Source organism: Dromaius novaehollandiae, chromosome 13 (genome assembly GCF_036370855.1).
Source record: "Dromaius novaehollandiae isolate bDroNov1 chromosome 13, bDroNov1.hap1, whole genome shotgun sequence".
Lineage (NCBI taxonomy): Eukaryota > Metazoa > Chordata > Aves > Casuariiformes > Dromaiidae > Dromaius > Dromaius novaehollandiae.
The window spans coordinates 2,170,082-2,188,463 of NC_088110.1; the positions used below are offsets into that span (position 1 = coordinate 2,170,082).

Sequence of the window (18,382 nt, forward strand, 5' to 3'; positions counted from 1 at the left end):
GGAGGAGAGAAACTTTGCTGGAGCTCCTTCCCTCCCAAAGGAAGGGCAGAAGTATCGGCTCAACCCTGTATTAGACATCAAAGAATCCACGGGGGGGGGGGGGGGGGGGCGTGTGATGGACAGCGAGACGTTATGCGGTTACTTGGGGTTGCGTCCTTGCAGGCCGGGGAGTATTTCACAGCAGAGGGTCACCGTATTCCCCTCCTGTCTCGTCTTTCAGCCGTAACACCATCTTCCCTGAGACGTTTTCCCTTTGCTGGACGTTTTTCAGACCCAAAATACTGAAATGCAAAAGGCCGAAAGCCTTTGTTTCCCGTGAGTGTCGCTAACGCCCTTTTCTCCCCTGGATTTGGCGAAAATTACAGCGAAGCTAGGAACGGGTGTGCATGGTTTCCCCCCTTGCCTCCTAGCCCGGTATTTTTCCACTGGAAACGCAGTCGAGAAGCCAGCAAAAATGGATGGCCCTCCCACGTTCATTTTTTTGTGGTTTGCCTTGGAAAAGAAATTCGTGCTGTCCCGACACCGTGGCAGGGTCCTGCAGCCCATGGGCGCAGCAGGGCTTTTCCCAAGCCGGGATGGGGTAGGAGGGGCGGCAAAACCCCCGGCTCTGCCCGGCCTCCCTCCGCTCCCCTCCGCAACGGGGTGCAGCGCCCAGCTCCGGCCGGGCTCTCTGCAAAGCCCCAAGAGGGACAAATTTGCAAACTGAAATATGCTTCACGTGAGCCTAACGAAGGATTTTGCAGCTATTTCGGCCTGGCCTCGTGCCGCTTGCTGGCATGTTTGGGTTTTACCTGCGACCCGGGGCACAGCGCGCGGGGTGGTGCTGGCTCCTGACCTTAAAAACAGGTTCTGAAACTTGGTGGCTTTTTTTTTCCAGACGAGATAACCGGTGTGAAGGAGAGGGAGAAGCGATGCCAGGTAAAAATAAACTTTCACTGAACTCTGCAATGAAGTTCCCTGTTTGAGCTGAAAGGAGGGGTTGAAGTCATTTATTTAAAGAAAATCCAAGTGAAAGAGCGGTTTGCAGGAAAAGTTATTTTGGACCAAGAAATTCAAGCAATTGGTTTAGAAAAACACCAAAATTAAAAGTTTCAAGGGTTTATTTACTGTTTTTTTTTGACACATGCATCTTGGTAAAACTGGAAGATTCAAGGACGTGCAGCAGCATCGCAGCATTGGTATTTTTTCCCCTTGCAAAAATCAGTGTTTTGGCCACTGCTGAAAGACTTCACCCCGCAGGTGCATCAAGGCGGGGGGGCTAAAACCTGAGCCGGCCGAGGGGGAACCCCAATTTAGCAGATCGACAAGGACCGGCGTCCGAGCGATGTCTCCTGGGTCGGTTTTCTCCGGCCCCGGGGGAAGTCTGGGTGCTGGCGGGAGGGAAGCGGGTGGGCTGCTCGCCTTCCTGTCTGCTCAGCAAAGTACTTCTCCGTCGCAGCTCCCGGCCCGTTCATTCCCTTTTTAAGCGCCCTGCTCCAGGCCCAGCTCCATGCTGCCCGTGCATTTGCACCCAGGCGCCTTGGAGCTGGCATTTCGGCTGGCCCGATCCCACGCAGCTGGACCCTGATGCAATCCAGAGGACGGTGCATGGAAAGGGTCCCTTTCCAAACTGTCCCTTCGAGCATCTCCTCTTGTACCTGCTCTCCTGGCCTGGCCTTTGATCGCTGGCGATCTCTGAGCGTGCGCTGGGCTCGGGGGCTGCGGTCTGGGGAACTGCAGTCTCCGAGATGCCCTCTTCCACCCCCGGGGTTGCAAACCCACGCTAACGGGATCTAAGGGTGCTGGCAAAGGGGGGTCTCCAGGCTCTGGATGGGGGGATGCAACTGCTTGCAGGAGAGCCAGCAGTTACTTTGAAGTGGCTGATTAGCCCATAGCAGTAAGAAGTTCATTTGGGGCAGCAACTTAAGTATATCAGATCCATCTGGGAAGCAAATTGCCTTCGGGCCACGCTGAATAGCATCCTGCTTCCCAAGCAGGCCCGTGGCCTCAAACCCGTGTAGGAGTCATCCGAGTTTGGTGCTGGTGCTGAGGCTCCCTGCGTCGCTCCAGCTGCCACCCTGGGCCCTAGCAGAGCTTTTGCAGAGAATAAGCAAAAGGAAATACAAAAGTGCTGTAGATTTAATCAGCTTATCTGCATACGAACACTTCCTTTTCTGCTGCAGCAGCCTCCTGTCACAGGCAGCGCCGGAGCCGTGCGGGCTGGCGGAGCCCTGCTGTGCTCCCCGCGCCGAGCCCGCGGCTCCGGAGCCACCCGAGCGCCGGGAAAAGTGTCCTGCAGCCGCCGCCGAGCAGGTAAGGGCTTCCTCCGCGCTGCTCGCGTCTCGCTGTGGGGAAGGCTGCAGAGGGACCCGGGGTAGCGCTGGCGATATAAGAAAGTGTGGAAGGGGTTTTTTATTTTCCCCTTTGGGGGAAGCCGGAGAAGGGTAGCGGGGTGCTGGAAACGCATCAGGGAGCTGCTGCTTTCCATGTCGCATTCCCTCCCAGCTCTTTTTTTTGCTTTAGCCCTCTGGCGTTCTCTTCTTTCTGCCCCAATTGGGGAGAGTGTGAGACGGGCCACGGGAGTCCCTGCGGATGTCGAGGCTGGTCCTCCCCGCCGGCTCCCGCGCAGCCGCTCGTGCTTGGTGCTGCTCCGCTTTGGCTTGGTTTGATTTCAAGGCTAACACCTCCGATGGGTCTGACCCTGCCAAATTGTTCGCAAGCTGGCCGGGGCGCAATATTAAAAAAGAAAACACCCCTCTAAAGTGCTAATGTTGCAATTTCGGGATTTGCATGCGCTGCGCTGTGCCCCGAAGCCCTGGAGCGGCAGTGCTGGGGGAGACCTCGGAGCAAGGCACGTCTCAAACCGTGCTGCTTGGAGACGGTGCGAACCGGCAGCATCCACGGGCTGTGCGTGCACAGCCCCACGCCGCATCCTGGCCTGCAGCGCTGCCGGGAAACCCAGTTGCCCTTTGCCATCGTCAGCAGCGTGACGGCAGCTCTCCTCAGCACAGCTACCCCCCAGTATTGAAGAAGCATTTCCGTGCTTAGCATCGATAGCGTGTTGCAGAGTTAACATCCCGAAGCTCACCGTGGCGGGGGGGCGCAGAGCATCCGGACCCAGCAGTGCACACGGTGGTTTTGGGGGCTGCTGCCGCTACCGCGATGGGTGGAGCTGGGAGCGGAGCCGTGCGCCGTGTTGCAACCGATGCAAATCTTGCCGGAGGCCTCGCACCCTCAGGCCGCGGGCGCTGCTGCCTGGTGCCCTCGGCAGCAGGAAGCGAGCGGAGCTGGGCCGCTGCCAGCCGGCCCCAGCACCGCGAGAGCGAGCGCTTGCAGCCTTTGCAGCTCTCCATCCGCCCTCCGAGGATTTGCATGTCGGCCTTTGCGGGCTGGCGTGGCACCAGCGCTGGCTGCCAGGCTCGGGGCGCTGGGACGGGAGGGCGCGGGCGCACGCTTCTCCTGCCCTCCCGGAAAAATCCCCGCGCTACGGACCCTCGGCGTTCCCGGGCTGGGACTTTGCCCGGCTGACGTCCCGTGGCTGCCGCGCGGGAAGCCGTCCGTCCCCGGTATCAACCCGACCGGGGTCCGGCCTCATCCTGCCTCCCCTTGCCCAGCTCGTCCTGCAAACCCCGAGCTCCACACGCAGCCCAGTGCCGGCTCCCATCCGCGCCAAGAGCTGCGCGTGTCCGAAGGTGCCGGCTGGGACGCAGAGGTGGTTTGGGATGTCCCGGCTCCCCTCGCCTGGCGGAGCACCCATGGGTGCCTGCGTGTCTCTTGCAGGAGCACCCCGGAGATGAAGGCCCCGCCGCTCGCCACCCTCGTCCTCGCTCTCGCAGCGGCCGCCCCGCAGTTCAACGGTAGGGACCAAACCTGAGCCGAGCCCCCGGCCTCCGCGGCTCGGTTTTGTCGTGGGCAGCACCCCGGGGGGGTCCGCGGCCTTTCCCTCCCGCTCGGCCCGCTCGCTGGCCCAAACCGAGCAAGGCGCGTTCGGGCAGGGGTTTTGGGGCACCCGCTGTCCTGCGCAGCCCTGCGTGTCCAAAGCTCTCGGGACCCCCCCGTCCCGAGCCCCCGCTAACGTCTCGCCCACGCAGGCACGAACGGGATGGAGCAGGAGGTGGCGGCGCTGGATTCCCGGCTGCGGGGGGACTGCGGCAGCCCCAGGGACAAGGAGGCGAGGTGCGTTGGTGCCCCGCCACCTCCCCGCTGCGGCCGTCCCCGAGCCCCCCCGGCGTGGCGCAAAGCCCTCCGGCTCCGCGAACAAATATCGCTCTCTTTTTCCATTTAAGGGATTTTTTTTTAAGCAAAAGCCTGAAAAATATCACAAAAACGGTGGGTGGGAAAGGGCTAGAGGCTCTTGGGTCTGACACAGGAGTCCGTGGCGGGGAACAGAGCTGCGAAGTTCCCTAAAACTGAGGCACTGGTTTGCACCAACCCAAGCCCGGATCAACAGCTCACCAGACCCTACAAGACCCCAGTCTGCGAAGGCTGATTTAGAGCCTTTTTCCCATATTATGAGCATTTTTTTTTAACCTTTCCCTGCCCAATACCTCTGTGGGAGCCCCCTGCTCCTGCTCATCCCCTCTGGCCGCTCCGGCTTCTCCCCGGCCCGCAGACCCGCGATTTTGCCCCGCAGGTTAAGCGAGCTCGAGCAAAAGCTGGCCGAAGCCGACTTCCAGCAGGAGAGCCTCACCTTCAGGTTCGCCGCCATCCAGACCCACGTATTCAAGTTCAGGGCCCAGGACTTCAGAGGTCTAAATGTCACCAGCGAGATGGTCAGTACCCACGGGCTCCGCTGCCCGGCGGTCCTCTCCTGCCGGGAAATGTTAGATTTGGCCCCAGACCCTGCTGCAGTCCCTGGAAATGTCACAGTTTCAAAGGGTGATAGCTGCCAGCCGGGTTGCCACCGGCCTCTGCAGATGCTTTATGCGATGGAAACCCCACGAGACGCCGCTGCGGTGGGGCTCCCCCAGCAGCCAGTGGTGCAGATCTCCTGGCACCAGAGCCGGGATGAAACGTGGAGCTTTGAGAACCAGGAGGATCTCTGCAGAGAGCTGGGATTTGGGTGACGCGTCTCCGTCACTCGGTCCCGCAGTATGTGCTTGTCCTAAGGATCGGGAGGTCTCTGATGTTGGGATGGGAGAAACTGCAAGGTCTGAGAGTCCGAATGCATCCCTGGCACCTTGGCAGTGAGCTGGGGACACGCGTGCCAGGCTGTGAGCTGTCACTGGGCCGAGGGACGTGGTGGTGGCCCATGCTGATACCCGCGGGAGCAGTGTGGGGGGGTCCGGCTGCCCACGTGCCCCTCACCAGGGTGACCTGGGTCCTGGGGGCCCCCACAGTCATGGCAAGTGCCTCCACCACCATCTCCTCCAGCCAGGCGCTCCCCGGCCAGGGCAGCACCCAAGGGTGACGGCAGGGCTGGGCGTCCCTGGGACAGCGCAGGCCTTTGTCCTCCTCTAGTGGCTGGTTGCGATCAGAGCTCGGAAATCGCCCAATGCATCTCTGCAGCGCGGTGCCGGCAGGTCCTGTGCCAAAGGCGCTGGGTCTGGGTGCTGTGCTGGCCCAGCCCGACTCGGGGATGGGGTGGGAACTGCTGTGCCTGCGGCTCTCCTCCTGTCTCAGCCAAGCTTCCTCCTCCTCCCCAGGCACAGGACAGAGAGCAAAGAAGCACCCCATGGCACGCCATGCGCTTCCCCGCAGAGCTGATGAAGGGCGTCCGAGCAAGAGAGGTTGAGCAGAAACTCGTCTGCATTTACATCCACAGCCCTTGCATCTTCCAGGTGAGCCGTCCGCTGCGGCTTCACGCCCGTGGGCCAGGGTGATGGGGAGGAGTGAGGGCAGCCCCAGAGGTGTCCTTCGTGGCTCCTCTCCAGTGTCCTGAGAGCAGCTGAATCCCGCAACCCACCACGAACTTCGTCCCCCCCGGGAACCGATGGGTGCCCCGACTCTTTGCAGGATGCACGCAACAGCTCTGTGCTGAACAACAACATCTTGGGAGCCTTCCTCCGAAACAGCCGCGTCACCAACCTCAGCCGGCCCGTGGAGATCCAGTTCCATCACAACAAAGTGCTGGTGAGTGAGCGAGCAACCGGCCGGCCCCGCTGCCTGGGGCGGCCGACGCATGGGATGCTCCGGGAGGGCCTGGAGCTGGAAGGAAAGGGACAGACCTGACCGAGGGGTCTCAATATCAAATATTGCTTGTTCTGTGGAGTTCCAGGCAGGCATGATACCTGCTAAGTGTGAGGGATGTGTGAGGAAGTGTGGGGGTGACCCCAAGCACCAGGATTTTCCTTTGAGTTCAGGCAAAATAAGATTTTCCCTGCTTTGCGATAGGACCAGGACGTTGCTTTGCCACCGAGGGGTTCCTTGGGGAGCACAGACCCTGCCCCATCTCTAACCTCCTCCTTCCCCATCACTGACCTCCTCCTTGCCCTTCCCACCAGGACACCTCCAATGCAACCTGTGTCTTCTGGCTGGCTGATGCTGGTGAGTGTGTTGGTGGTTGGGGCAGCAGAGCAAGGCCACCTTGGTGCCACCGTCCCCAGCAGCACTGCCAAACTGCCCCGGGGCAGCTCTCACTGAGAGCAAGAGAGCGAAGGTGGAGCAGGGCTGGCGCGGGGGTGCTGAGCCCTCGCCCAAGCACCTATCCCTTCACCCCTGTCAGCTCCGTGGGGTGTCCTCAGGACCCCCCGGCTGCCTCCCCAGTGGTGTTTCTCTCTCTGGTAGGTGGCAGGGACTGGGGAAGCTGGAGCTCAGAGGGCTGCGAGACCAGGCACAGCCCGGGCACCGTCCTGTGCCAGTGCAACCACCTCACCTACTTCGCCGTGCTGCTGGTAGGATGGACGCCAATGGGTCTTCTGGGCATTTTTGCCTAACTAGTCCCTTGTAAAGGCTGGTTCTTCACTATGGCCCAATCCCTCTTCAGGCTCTTTCACCCTAAAGAGCTTCATTTTTTGCTGAGAGGTGCCTTGCTGGGGGAGCGGAGCATCTCTGGGCTGTTGGTGATGGGATGCAATGCCATTATTGCTATGGGGTTCATGTGTCCATGCCAGGGCCACATGCCGCTGCCTCCTAAGCCTGACCCTCCTTTCTCCTCCTTGGCCAGATCACGTCGGGCAACATCAGCCAGGCCGAGCTGGTGTCTCTCACCTACATCAGCATCGTGGGCTGCTCCATCTCGGCCGCTGCCTCGCTTTTCACCATCCTCCTCTACTGCATCTTCAGGTAACCGTGGCTGCAGCCACCTCGGCCCCGGGCACGGCGGCATCAGTGCCGGCTCCCCTTTCCCAGCCAGAGGGGGCCAGGTGGAGACCTCCCACCACTCCAGCGTCACCCCTTTTCTTGTTCCTATCTTTTAGGAGGAGAAAGAGTGACGACACAACCAAAATCCACATGAACCTCCTGGGCGCGCTCTTCCTCCTGAACAGCGGTTTCCTGCTCAGCGAGCCGCTGGCCTTGGCCTCGGTGGGGCTGTGCCGGGCTGCAGCCGCCTTCCTGCATGGGTGCCTCCTCTGCACCTTTGCCTGGATGGCTGCTGAGGCCTTCCACCTCTACCTCCTCCTCATCAAGGTCTACAACGTCTATGTCCGGCGGTACCTCCTCAAGCTCTGCCTCTTTGGTTGGGGTGAGTGCGGCCTCTCCGGTTGCTGTTGCTGTCACGACAGTCTTCGTTAGCACTGATGGGTGGAGGTGGGCAACTGGGGCCGGCGGTAGGCCCATCAGGAAGGAGGTCAGTGGAGGGGACGAGCACGGGTGCTGTCGCCTGGGCTGAGGGCACACTCACGCTGGAGATGCTTGCCGTGGCGCTCGGCACTCTGCAACGCCCGTGTGCTGGGACCCCGGCGTTGTGCTGCAGCAATCGCCGTCCGCAGGCCCTCTGGGCTCCCCTGCCCCTTCTCCGATGAGCATGGCTGGGATTTCTTGCCCTGCCTTCTCCCCTGACCGTGTTCTGTCTCCTGACCCACAGGTCTGCCAGCATTGGTAGTAATTAGTATTTTGCTCTTCAAGAAAGACGCCTATGGATACCATGACATCGAAACTGGTGATGGCTACAAAAATGCTACAATGTGAGTGCTGGAGGCACACAGCAACCCCAGATGCCATCGTGGCTCTGCTGACGTGGGGATGAGGCCGAGCAGAAGTGGTTTGGCCGGAGGAGGAACCTCCTTCTCCTCCTCCTCCCCTGCAGGGTGACCGTTTCACTGAGCGTGGCCATTTCCCCAAAACAGGGAGCTTGCCGCGCATGTGGGGAGGCAGCTCCTGCTGTCCCTGCCATGGGTCAGTGCACCCCGAAGCAGCTCCAGGGACATTATCCCACCCATGTGTGGGTGCCATAGGATGTCTGGTGTGCATGGCCATGCGGGGAGGTGCAGGGGGGACGGCCCCACCCCTTCCTTGCTCCGCTGCTGAGCCGTGAGCACGTGGCACTGCCCCCCCTGCCAAGTCAGGTCTGTCCCCCTCCACGCATGGGGCTTTTCTGTCACACCTGGCCCCCCCAAAACCCCTTCTCAGGGGACATTAACCCTTCTCCCCAAGCAAATATCCCTCCCGGCTGCTCTGGGCTGGGTCTGCCGTCCCCAGGCGCTTCTCGGCTTTCCCCAACGGCGTGGGCTCCCTTGCGCAGGTGCTGGCTCACCAGCCAGGAGGTTCACTACGGCACCCTGTGCTACGCTGGCCTCATCCTGCTCATCAACACCCTGGTGCTGCTCATCGTCATGAGGATGCTGAGGAGCAGGCGGCACCAGAAGGGGATGGCGAGGAAGGACTGGGTGACGGTGCTGGGGCTCACCTACCTGCTGGGCACCACCTGGGGCCTGGCCTTCTTCAGCTTCGGCGTCTTCTTCATCCCCCAGCTCTACCTCTTCACCATCCTCAACTCCCTGCAGGGTCAGTGGGAGCACCAGGCCTGGGAAGGGGTTTTTTGGGGGGGAAAAACTCATGCGTTGGGAGCAGCCAGGTCCTTGCAAGCTCCACGCTCTCCCTGCGGTGGGAGGGACGAGTGATGGGCTGAGACCCCCACGCTCCACGAGAGCCCGGGGGGTTTGAGCTGGTTGATACGCTGCACGTTGGTTATCCCGGTGGATGGCAGTGACCGATGGGCTGTGCCGTGTTTCCACCCGCAGGTCTCTTCATCTGCCTGTGGTACCACACCGTGCACCGCCGGACGGACCGCGACTCTTCCAGTACCACCTCCAACACCACCAAATGAGCTGGCCCGGCCGCTGGGGTCAGGGGCTGGCGGGGGCTTCGCGGGGACGCCGTGCCGGAGCCCCTCCGTCCCCATGAGCTGCACGGGGCCGAGGGAGCGGGTCTCCCGGAGACCTGTGCTCTCTGGCGCTTTTTCGGTGCTGACCAGAGACCCAACCCCGCTTTGTGGAGGGGGATCTGCCCACCATGCCTGCCCCACAGCCCGTTCCCAGCAGTGGACCTGGCGAGATGCAGGTGGCTCTGGGGGGGAGAGCTGCTCCCCACTGGGACCTGGGGGCTGAGCAGGGACCTCCTGCAGGTGCCCAGCACAGAGCGTTTGGGCAGCCAGTGGCAAAACCCTTAGCTGGATACCAGTCCTCTGAGCAGGAGCATCCCCAGCCGTTGCTCCACGCCAATGCTGGATGCGGCGTGGGAGGACTCCCCAGGCTCGACAGCCAGAGTTGCAGAAAATCCAGCTTTCTTAAATGGAAATATTTTGGCTGCAAAGCTAAACGTTGGCATTGTGGGAGCGGGTTGGGGCTTGGGGGGGCTGCGGCTCGGGGCGCTCGCCATCCTGCCTGGACCGTGTGGGAAGGCGAAGCAGGCACAGCATCCTGGTGGGCCGGGAGACGCCAGGCAAGCCCTACTAGCTTCCAGGCCCTACTAGCTTCCAGGCACTCCCTTTATTTTTAATCAAAATTGACTTTTCCCGCTGAAACCAGCCACTCATTAAAAGTGCTGTTTAATTAAAAATGCACTTTTGTGCCGGGAGCTCCCTTTCCAGCAGCCGCGGGAGCGGCGCTGGCCTCGCTGGTGGCACAGAGCCGTGAGCCCTAGAGCAAGGTCCGCGCTGCCGTCCCGCGGTCCCCGAGCCCGGGGCAGCCGCAGGGGCCGGACCGGGAAACGCTTGGCTCCATCGCCAGCCCGAGGCGGGCAGAACCCGGCAGCGATTGCCTCGGCTTGACGGCGTTGTCGTTAAGGAAGGTCCCACTAGATGGCACGAGGTTTTCAAAGATTTTCCCCACTCTGGACCGCACGCACAGCGGGGTCAGATGCCCAAGCGCCTCTGCACGATCTCGGAGGCCAGAGCGCAGTGCCCAAGGCCCCCTCCTCAGTGCTTCTGAGGAAGACGTCGGTCTCCTTCACTCTGCCCCTCTGCCCCGGGGAGCCTGGCTCACTGCTGGGCCGAGCCCCGGGGGCGGTTGGTGATTTCTCTGCTTGCACCTGAGGGAACCGTGTGCGTTGGGCTTTGACTCCGGCCGCCTCCGGGGTTGCAAGGCGGGGAAGCCCCCGGCTGCCAGGGTTTCCCCCGGAGCGGCGAGCTCGCTCCCAGCACCTCCCGCGTCCCCGCGGCAGCACCGCGACGTGTCTAGGGCTGGCGGTGAAAGGGCAGATTTCGGACTCAGCCCCATCGGTGCGATTTAGCAGTGCAAATACACGCGGAGCCCAGCGTGGACGGAGGCAGAGCCACCTGGCCGGGCTCTCTGCAGCGGGCGCCGTTGCCGCAGCGGGAGCGTGTGGCAGGCAGGAATCCTCCTGGAGCTGAACAAATCTGTGCTCCGCGCATAGCCGGGGGTGCGAGCCAGGCAGGCAGGGCATGTCCCTACGCGGGTGCCCACCACACTTGGAGACGACGCTGGGGAACACGCAAAGCGGGCGAGTCCCCGCTCCAGGGCTGCCCATGGGATCGGAGCCCTTCGGGGACCCCGGCGTCCTGTGTGCCCCCATGCACGAATGGGGTGAGGGAGCTGCATGTTCAGGGGCCAGACCCCAGCCCCACTGGCTTTCCAGGCCCAGCTAGCACGACTAAGTTGCTGATGGGCTTTTCTCAGCGCTTCTCGCTCGTACCTCCGTTCTCCAGAAACACTAATTATCTTTCATCTCCCACCAGGGGAAGGCAGGAATTCATTATTCCTGGAAAGGAAAAGATGGGAGAGGAGGGAAAGCTCCTGTTTCTCCTGGATGCCCAGCCAGAGACACGTCTGGGCAGGATTTTCCGTGCTGGGAATGTTAAGTCCATGCATTTGCAGCCCGGCGCTGGGGAGCTCAGGGCAGCGAGGGATGCTGCTGGCTCCCTCTTGGCAATGGGAGGTCCCAGCTCAGTGTTTCGGCTCTCCTGCCCAAGCCACACTGCGCGCTCCCGGCATGACGGCTCCATGCCGGAGCGTGGGCTGTCGGAGATGGGATTGGAGTCTGCAAAAGCATGCAAAACCCTTGGTATTTTGGTATTCAGTATTTTGGCAGGGAACATGGGATGGGAACACAATGGGACCAATTTATCCAGCAATGCAGGGAGCAATCGCAGTCCCAGATTCTTGTGGCAGCGAAGATGACGGTGACTAGCAGCCCTGCACCAGACGGTTCCCGGGTGGCCTGGTCCCAGTGGCATGGGCATCGGCACGTCCGTCCGTGCAGCCGCTCCGCTGGGCACGTAGTGCTCCTCCGGGCTGCCAGGCACGGCTGTTTCCTCAAGGTCAGAGCCGAGATTGCTGCCGACGGGTCTGGCCTGTGGCTGGTCAAGGGCTCTCAAGGTAAAAATGAGACAGGACGAAGGGGAAACGGGAGCGACAAAGCGATTGGCAGCCCCGGTATTTAAAAGCGAAGCCCAGCGTGCCCAGGAGCCCTGCAGGAAAAGCTGGCAGGCTCGCCGGCGCTTGCACGCTCATGGCCGTGAGCCGTGCATGTCTCATCGTTTCGGTGTCTGCCTTCAGCTCAAGAAAGAAAGGCCAGCTTTTGGCAGGGTGCCACGTGGTGGGTGAACCCCGGCTGCAAGCGTCCCCCTGCCTTGCAGAGCTGCCTCCCGGCATTCCCAAGTCCTGGAAGCCGCTCCAGCCTCCGGGTTGCTCTTCCCCGTGTTTGCAGGCAGCCCTCGAGCCCTGCTCTCCTTGCTGCTTGCTCAGCCGAGCTGCGAGCCCAAGGGAAGGAGCTCCTGGCGTGAGTCACGCGCGTTCCCGGTAACGGCATGTGCGCTGGCCCCGCTGCGTTAACGCGCCTTTTTCCTGTTTCCGGTAGCGGTTAGGAAACGGCTGCCTCGTCATCGCCCCCAGCGCCGGCTCTGCCGGGACCGCGGAAGGTGTCGGCGCGCCTTTGCCGCCCGCGGGACGTGCTGGCACCGGGCAGAGGGCGGCTCTCGCCGGCGGCGCCTGCTGCAGCCTCCCTCCCGGGGACGCACAGCCCGGAGCGGCGAGGCTGCAACCCGCTGGACGCCAAACCCGAAGGCCTGACGCGCCGCAGCCTTCACCAAAGCCGGCGTGCCCCAAGGTGGCCCGTGGGGCACAGGAGGTCCCCACCACCTCCCGGGGCTCCAGCCTTATCCCTGCAGCGGGATCCAGAGCCCGGACTGCTGCAGAGGGTCCCCACGCCCGCGGGGAGGGCATGCAGCTATGGCGGGCGCTGTAGCGAGACAGAAACGCTGGCTGGTGACAAACACGGTGAAACGACAGGTTTTTTTTGTGGTCAGAGGGAGTTTCCGTTCTCCTTTCCGGGCACGCCAGCCGCTTGAAAGGGAGGGCAGCCCAAGCGCGGTGCGGAGCCGGGGCAGGGACGCGTGGCCCGGGTGGGAGGCAGCGGAGACCTGGCACAGCTCAGCGCGGTCGTCGGGGCTTTCGGCAGCGGGGGGTGCGCGCGGCTGGGGACGGAGGGGCACCGGTGGATTTCCAAGCCTCGGAAGTACACCGGGAACCGACGCGGTGCGGGGGTCGCGTTGCAATCGGACTGGGGGTTGCACCTGATTCGGAGCCTGGTCTGGCTCCTGGGTTTCTGCGAGCGCGCGGGAGGCTCGGGGCTGGCACCCAGCCCTACGTGCCGAAGCAACCGGCCGCCGGCCAAGGCACCGCGCCGGGGGAGTTGTTCCTTTTCTTAGGCCAAAAAATGCCGTTTGCGGCATCGCATTGCACATGTACATTATCAGCACCTCGCTAGCACCCCGGGCTCTGATTCCAGGCAAAGTCAGAGGGACAAAGCCCTGGAAACATAATCCTTGAAGTCTGGGGGAAACAGGCAGGGCCGAATTAATCTGGGGACAGGCAGCAGTGTGGGCTCAGACCTTGACTCCCAAATCCCTTTCGGGATGTGCCTTGGGTCCCTGCTGCCCTGAAGGCTGCAGGAGAGCAGAGCCGAACACAAGTTTCCCGTGTCCTACAGGGGCGTCCTAAGCCAGTACTAGTGCTAGCCTCAGGTATCCCCAAGATCAGTTTTCATCCAGGCTTCACTAACTTCATTTCGGGCTTATTTGCGGTGCTCAGCCCTACCGAACAAGATACCTATTTCAATGTTAACTAACTTTTAAGCTTCCACTGCAGGGTGGCCTTGTCTCTCGGACATCAGCGAAGACACGCATGCATGCACATGCATGCACGCATGCACTCAACCTGGAGACACGAGGTTCTCCAGCGTCGTTTGATTTGCAGACCCCTGAGCTCCCAAAGCCTGGGAAGAGGCATGATGCCTTCCTTGCTCGGCTTTTTTGGCCCTCCTGCAGTGCCTGCATGTCCTCAGACCGGGAGCAGAACACCGCTGCCTGGGAACACACAGGCTGGTTTCAGTGAGGGATGCTTTCAGCAGCAGAGCTGCAGGATTTTTTACGGAGAGGTTTAATATCAGACTTGGCTGGGAATTTTACAACAATATTTTCAAAATCAGAACATTCCAGCTAGGCAAAAGTGATCCCAGAAGAAGGGCATCAAAAATACGGGGAAAATAAGGGTTCCATTGGTTTTCATTCAAAGTAAAAAGTCCATTTTTTATGCTGGAAGCTATTTCTCATCCTGAAGTTTAAGCAAACGCACATAAAAGCAGAATGCATGCCTTACGAGCGCACTGAGGCAAGAGCTGATTTTATTACCAAGGATTACAAAGCTGAGTGTGACAGGTCAAACAAGGCAGGAAGCCCTGCTGTGGCCATCCTGCTCCGCTGAGCCTGGTGTCCAAGGGCAAACGCCGGGGCGCGCTTGAGCCCCCAGCCCAGCTCCTGTGCAGGCGCTGGGGAGGGGTGGAGAGGGCAGACTGTGCTGGGTGTAGACCCTGCACGCACATGGCGATGGGCATGGCCAGACCACTCTTTAGGAAGGCTGAAAGACATGGGGCCAGAGCCGTAAATGAGCCAGCTGTCCATCCTCGTGGTGGCTACAGGCCACGGGCAGCCCCTCTCGTTGACAGCTGGAAGGGCTGCAAGGATCCTGCTTGCCATGGTCACCGAGCCACCAGAAGGACATCTGGGGAACACTGACCATGACACCAGAATGGAGACTCAGTCCGTCCTACTTCTGCGAGGCTGGGATTTTGGACCTAACTGCTCATAATGTGGTCTTCTCAAACTCCTCCGAGCACATCCCTGTCTCCTTCAAGGCTCCTTCTTGCTCATTTTTGTGGTCTGACCCAGAAGGTGCCTGCATTTGGCTCCTGGGAGCTTGGCTCGGGCGGAGGTGAGCGTTGTCTCTGGAGCCAGGAAGGAGGTTTTGTCTCATGCCTGCCGGCAGGTTTGGGCACGAAGGTGGGCAGCTCTGAGCAGCCAAGGCGAAGCGACTGTAGGCAGGCTGGAGCAACTATGGGGCAGATCCTCAGGTGCGATTAAACCGCTTTTTCCATAGGAGGTGCCAATTCCCAGACCCATTAGCTGGCACCCGTGGCAGACTGCGTGGCACCCCTCTGCTCCCCCCTCCCGCCTTCCAGCACGTGCTGTGGGGCCCCCCTCGCTGCAGCTCGAGCCCAGACAACACTCAGCCCTTGGGGATTGCACATATTTTATGGAGAGACACTGGTAGCGCTGGGCTTGGCTAATCTGGCGGAGAGGAAGTGAAGGGGAGAGCTAACAGCAGCCTACAACTACTTGAAAGCAGCTACAAAGACGTTGGTGTCAAACTCTTCTTGGTAGTACCAGGTGATATAACAAAAGCGGCATCAGCCATGGATTTGAGCTGGGAAGTTCAGCTCAGACACAAGAAAAAAAGATTGACTAGGAAGATTGCACAGCCCTGGGACATTTCCCCAGAGAGTTGAGATCTCCCATCTTGGAAGCTTTTAAGACTCAGCTAGACAAAGCCATGTCTGCCCTCACCTAGTCCTGTCCAAGCAAGAGGCTGGATTGGAGACATCCTGGCAACCCTTCCAAACAGCATTGCTATGATTTGTTCTGCTGCATCATCCTGCTCACCCTCCTCCTTCACTGACTATAGCTGCATTCAAGGCAGCTCAGCTCACGGTTGCACATTCCCTGGGAGTGACTGGGACAGGACCTGTAAACCCCAAAGTAACCAGCATGAGTAAACCCCAGAGTAACTACCCCAGCATAACTGCAAATGGTCAGCCTGAGCAGCTGGAGACCAGCACCAACCCCCTTGAGGACACCAGTGTACCCTGCACCAGTCACCAGGGTGGTGGCATGAAACGTGAGGCCAACCCAGGCCAGATGGGAGCAGATGAGCCTGGCACTGACCAGTCCCACCCATGCCAAAGGGGCATCTGAAAGTATCACCAGCATCCTGGAACTACATGTGGGCAACAGCAACCCACAACTTCTCTGGTGGACCAAAACTGTCCTGGGATCAGAGCAGAGCTTTGCGCGAAGCTCCTCCCTGGAGACAACCAGCACAACCCACCCAAACTCCTCAAACCTGGCATTTATTGTGTAGCTCCCCTGCGCCTTTGCTATCTCCTGTGTTATCTCACCCACGGAGCAGATGAGAGACCTCCACCTACCACCCAGATGTGTGCTGGGGCCCCTGGGTGCAGGGAAAGGCCCTTCAGCACCTGGAGCCTATGGGAGACGAGAACCATGCAAAGGAGCTGGTGTTTCTCCTGCCCAGCTCTCCCTCCTGCCCAGCTCTCCCTCACCTTCCTCTGGCCCTTAAAACCCTTCCCTCCCCTCCTCATAACCACAACCTCCTGCAGCTTTGCTTCTCTCCCCACTACCTTTGACAGCCCCTAGACAGCCTCCCAGCCAGGAAAGGCCTTAGAAACAGGGACACTGCTAATGTTCTTGGGACCTGGCACCTGCCTTGGGCCACCAGCTCTGCTCGCCACGCAACCCTGTGGTGCTGGAGCTGGGCAGCCCAGCAGAGACGCTAGCATGGAGCTCACCTAGGTCTGCCTCTGGCTCTTGAGGCAGGTCTGGCTGATTCATGGCCTTGCCATTGCCCCTCTCTCCTAGCCCTTCTCCACGTGAAACAGGCTGAGGACTTGTGCCAGGAACGCTCTGCCTGGTCACTCCGAGAGGTGGCTATCTGCTGGTGGGCGGTGCTGGTGCATGGTCCACCGATGTTCTCCGAGGCTTGGTGCCGATCTCCTGCTGCTCCAGTGCAGAGCCCTTGTGGTGGCGATGCCACGGTAGCTGGGAAGCTGCCAGCAGCGCTGATCCCAGCCCTCGGTGAGCCCGGCTGCTGCCGCTTGCAGACAGCCCCTGCCTTTCGGCTCTTCAGCGGTCACGAGAAAGCCTGCGGGCGGGCTGACGTCACCGGGTAAATCACTCTGATCCTTGGGGCTCCGTCTGCGAAAAACATAAAGCTCTTTCACCGCCTTGGCGCTGGCGCTGCAGACAGCGGAGTGGGAGGCACGTCTCATTTCGCACGAGTTTCCTTCCCAGGTGCCGCAGCCCGTCGGCAGCCCCGGGGGCGAACGGGGCCTCCCCGCTCCTCCCTGCGGTCTCGCAGGTGGGCTCCCGCCGCGGCAGCCTGGCTGGTTCCCCACCGGGCCGCGGCGCCGCCGTCCTCCTCCCTCCCTCGGCTTGCAACCGCTGCTCAGCACTTTCCCAGCCGGCGGAGCAACCTGGCGAGGATCTCAGCCAGGATGGGTCAAAACCACCGCCTGCCCGGCTCCTCCTTTTCCACGGCTGCTTTTTTTTTTCTGCTCTCTTTTGCCCCGAGCTTGTCACCTGCTCACGTAATCGGGAGCATCCAAAGGCATCATCCCGGCTGAAGTGCCGTGCCTGCGCGCTCCCGAGCGAAGGCAAACGGCTTCGCCATTAGCCCCCCCCTCCCCCCCCCCCCCCCCCGGGCGGGACACAGGCGATAGCCAAACAGCCTCGTTTCTCCACCGAGAGGTTGCAACTTTTCTCGGTGACTCTTTAAAACATGCTGAGCTGGTGGTTCACTGCCGAGCGCACACAGCGTAGGTGGTCGGCTCCTGGGGAGCTGGACTCTGCTGCTTGCACAGCACCTACGGCAGCAGAGGCTTTTAGGAACTACCTCGAGCAAGAAATCCTTATCGGACAGACTGATTGCTGCTGGACTGGTCCCAAAGGCAAATTTCCCTCGCGAAGGACAACGCAAGGATTTCCTCCCCCCCCCTCCACTCAGCAAGGGCCTTTGAAGCAAGGCCTTAAAGATAATCTGATAGTATCAACAAGTGCAGCCAGCAACCTGAAAATAACTCTGTCAACCTCCCGATAGCATCAACCGCAGACAAAAGTCTCTTTGTTCCCTAAATAGTGGAGAAGGGACGGCCTGAAATGTCCTTTCCTCATCAGCAGGATGCTCTCAAGCTCAGGAGAACCAAGCAGTGATGGTAAGACACGGGCCAGACACCTGATGTGCCAGGAGGGGCCCGATCCTGCTCTCCCCAGCCCAGCCTCCGGGAGAGCAGGTCTTGGCTGGAAAAGGCAAAGAAAGTGAAAGCACGAGAGGATGGGAGGCGAAAGAGAGAGTGAGATGCTTTCTCTTGTTCATTTTTGTGTCGTTTCTCTCCAGCAGGCAGATTTACAGTGTTTCCCAAGAAGGGCAGCGAGCTGGTCACGATGACCGCAGCTGAAGGCTTTGCTGGAGGCAGCGACGCTGAGGATCCGTGCTGCACGCCGGGGCCCGTGCCACGGCTCCCATCCGGAGCCACTGGAGCCCAGCATGCCGTGGGGCTCGGCTCCGGGTCCCGGGATGCTGCTCTTCAAAGGGAGCCTCATTCATCACCCGGCCGCGTGACCGGCTTGTGGTGAGCACCAGCCCTGGCTTCCCATGGGAACGGGAACGCTGCTGGCGGCATGGAGCTGGTGCCCGCTCGCCTTTCATGGGGCAGAAGCTTCCTCTGCCAGCAAGCACATCTGGACAGCTGTTCACTCCCAGTTGTTGCCCTTCTCCCTGCTGCCTCGCGAGCCCAGCTGGCCCTTTGGGGCCGCGGCGCTGCCATTGCTGGTACCGGCAGCATCTGGGGCAGAGGGAGGCTTTCCGTGAGGCCAGCCCGCCTTGGGTGATGGGCTTCAACATAGCCCCCCACAGCCCTCAGGGGCTGCGGC

The 18,382-nt window shown here is 60.9% G+C and overlaps 1 protein-coding gene across 1 annotated transcript; it reads left to right on the forward strand.

Annotated features, from left to right (window-relative positions):
• The first annotated feature begins 2,168 nt into the window (after positions 1–2,168).
• On the forward strand, positions 2,169–9,912 carry ADGRG5 (adhesion G protein-coupled receptor G5). The gene is made up of 13 exons (XM_026104036.2): positions 2,169–2,292; positions 3,760–3,836; positions 4,071–4,155; positions 4,613–4,751; positions 5,625–5,759; positions 5,935–6,051; positions 6,423–6,465; positions 6,706–6,812; positions 7,085–7,203; positions 7,338–7,603; positions 7,946–8,045; positions 8,603–8,865; positions 9,102–9,912. Exons 2-13 carry the CDS (start codon positions 3,773–3,775, stop codon positions 9,185–9,187), a joined length of 1,524 nt encoding a protein of 507 aa, XP_025959821.2. The 5' UTR covers positions 2,169–2,292; positions 3,760–3,772; the 3' UTR covers positions 9,188–9,912.
• Positions 9,913–18,382: the final 8,470 nt, after the last annotated feature.

Excerpts from the sequence above, each read along its gene's own strand:
- ADGRG5 (XM_026104036.2), top strand. The coding sequence starts at position 3,773 with ATGAAGGCCCCGCCGCTCGCCACCCTCGTCCTCGCTCTCGCAGCGGCC. Across the intron at positions 4,156-4,612 it reads CCCAGGGACAAGGAGGCGAG|GTTAAGCGAGCTCGAGCAAA; the intron begins GTGCGTTGGTGC and ends TTTGCCCCGCAG. Across the intron at positions 6,052-6,422 it reads TCCATCACAACAAAGTGCTG|GACACCTCCAATGCAACCTG; the intron begins GTGAGTGAGCGA and ends CCTTCCCACCAG.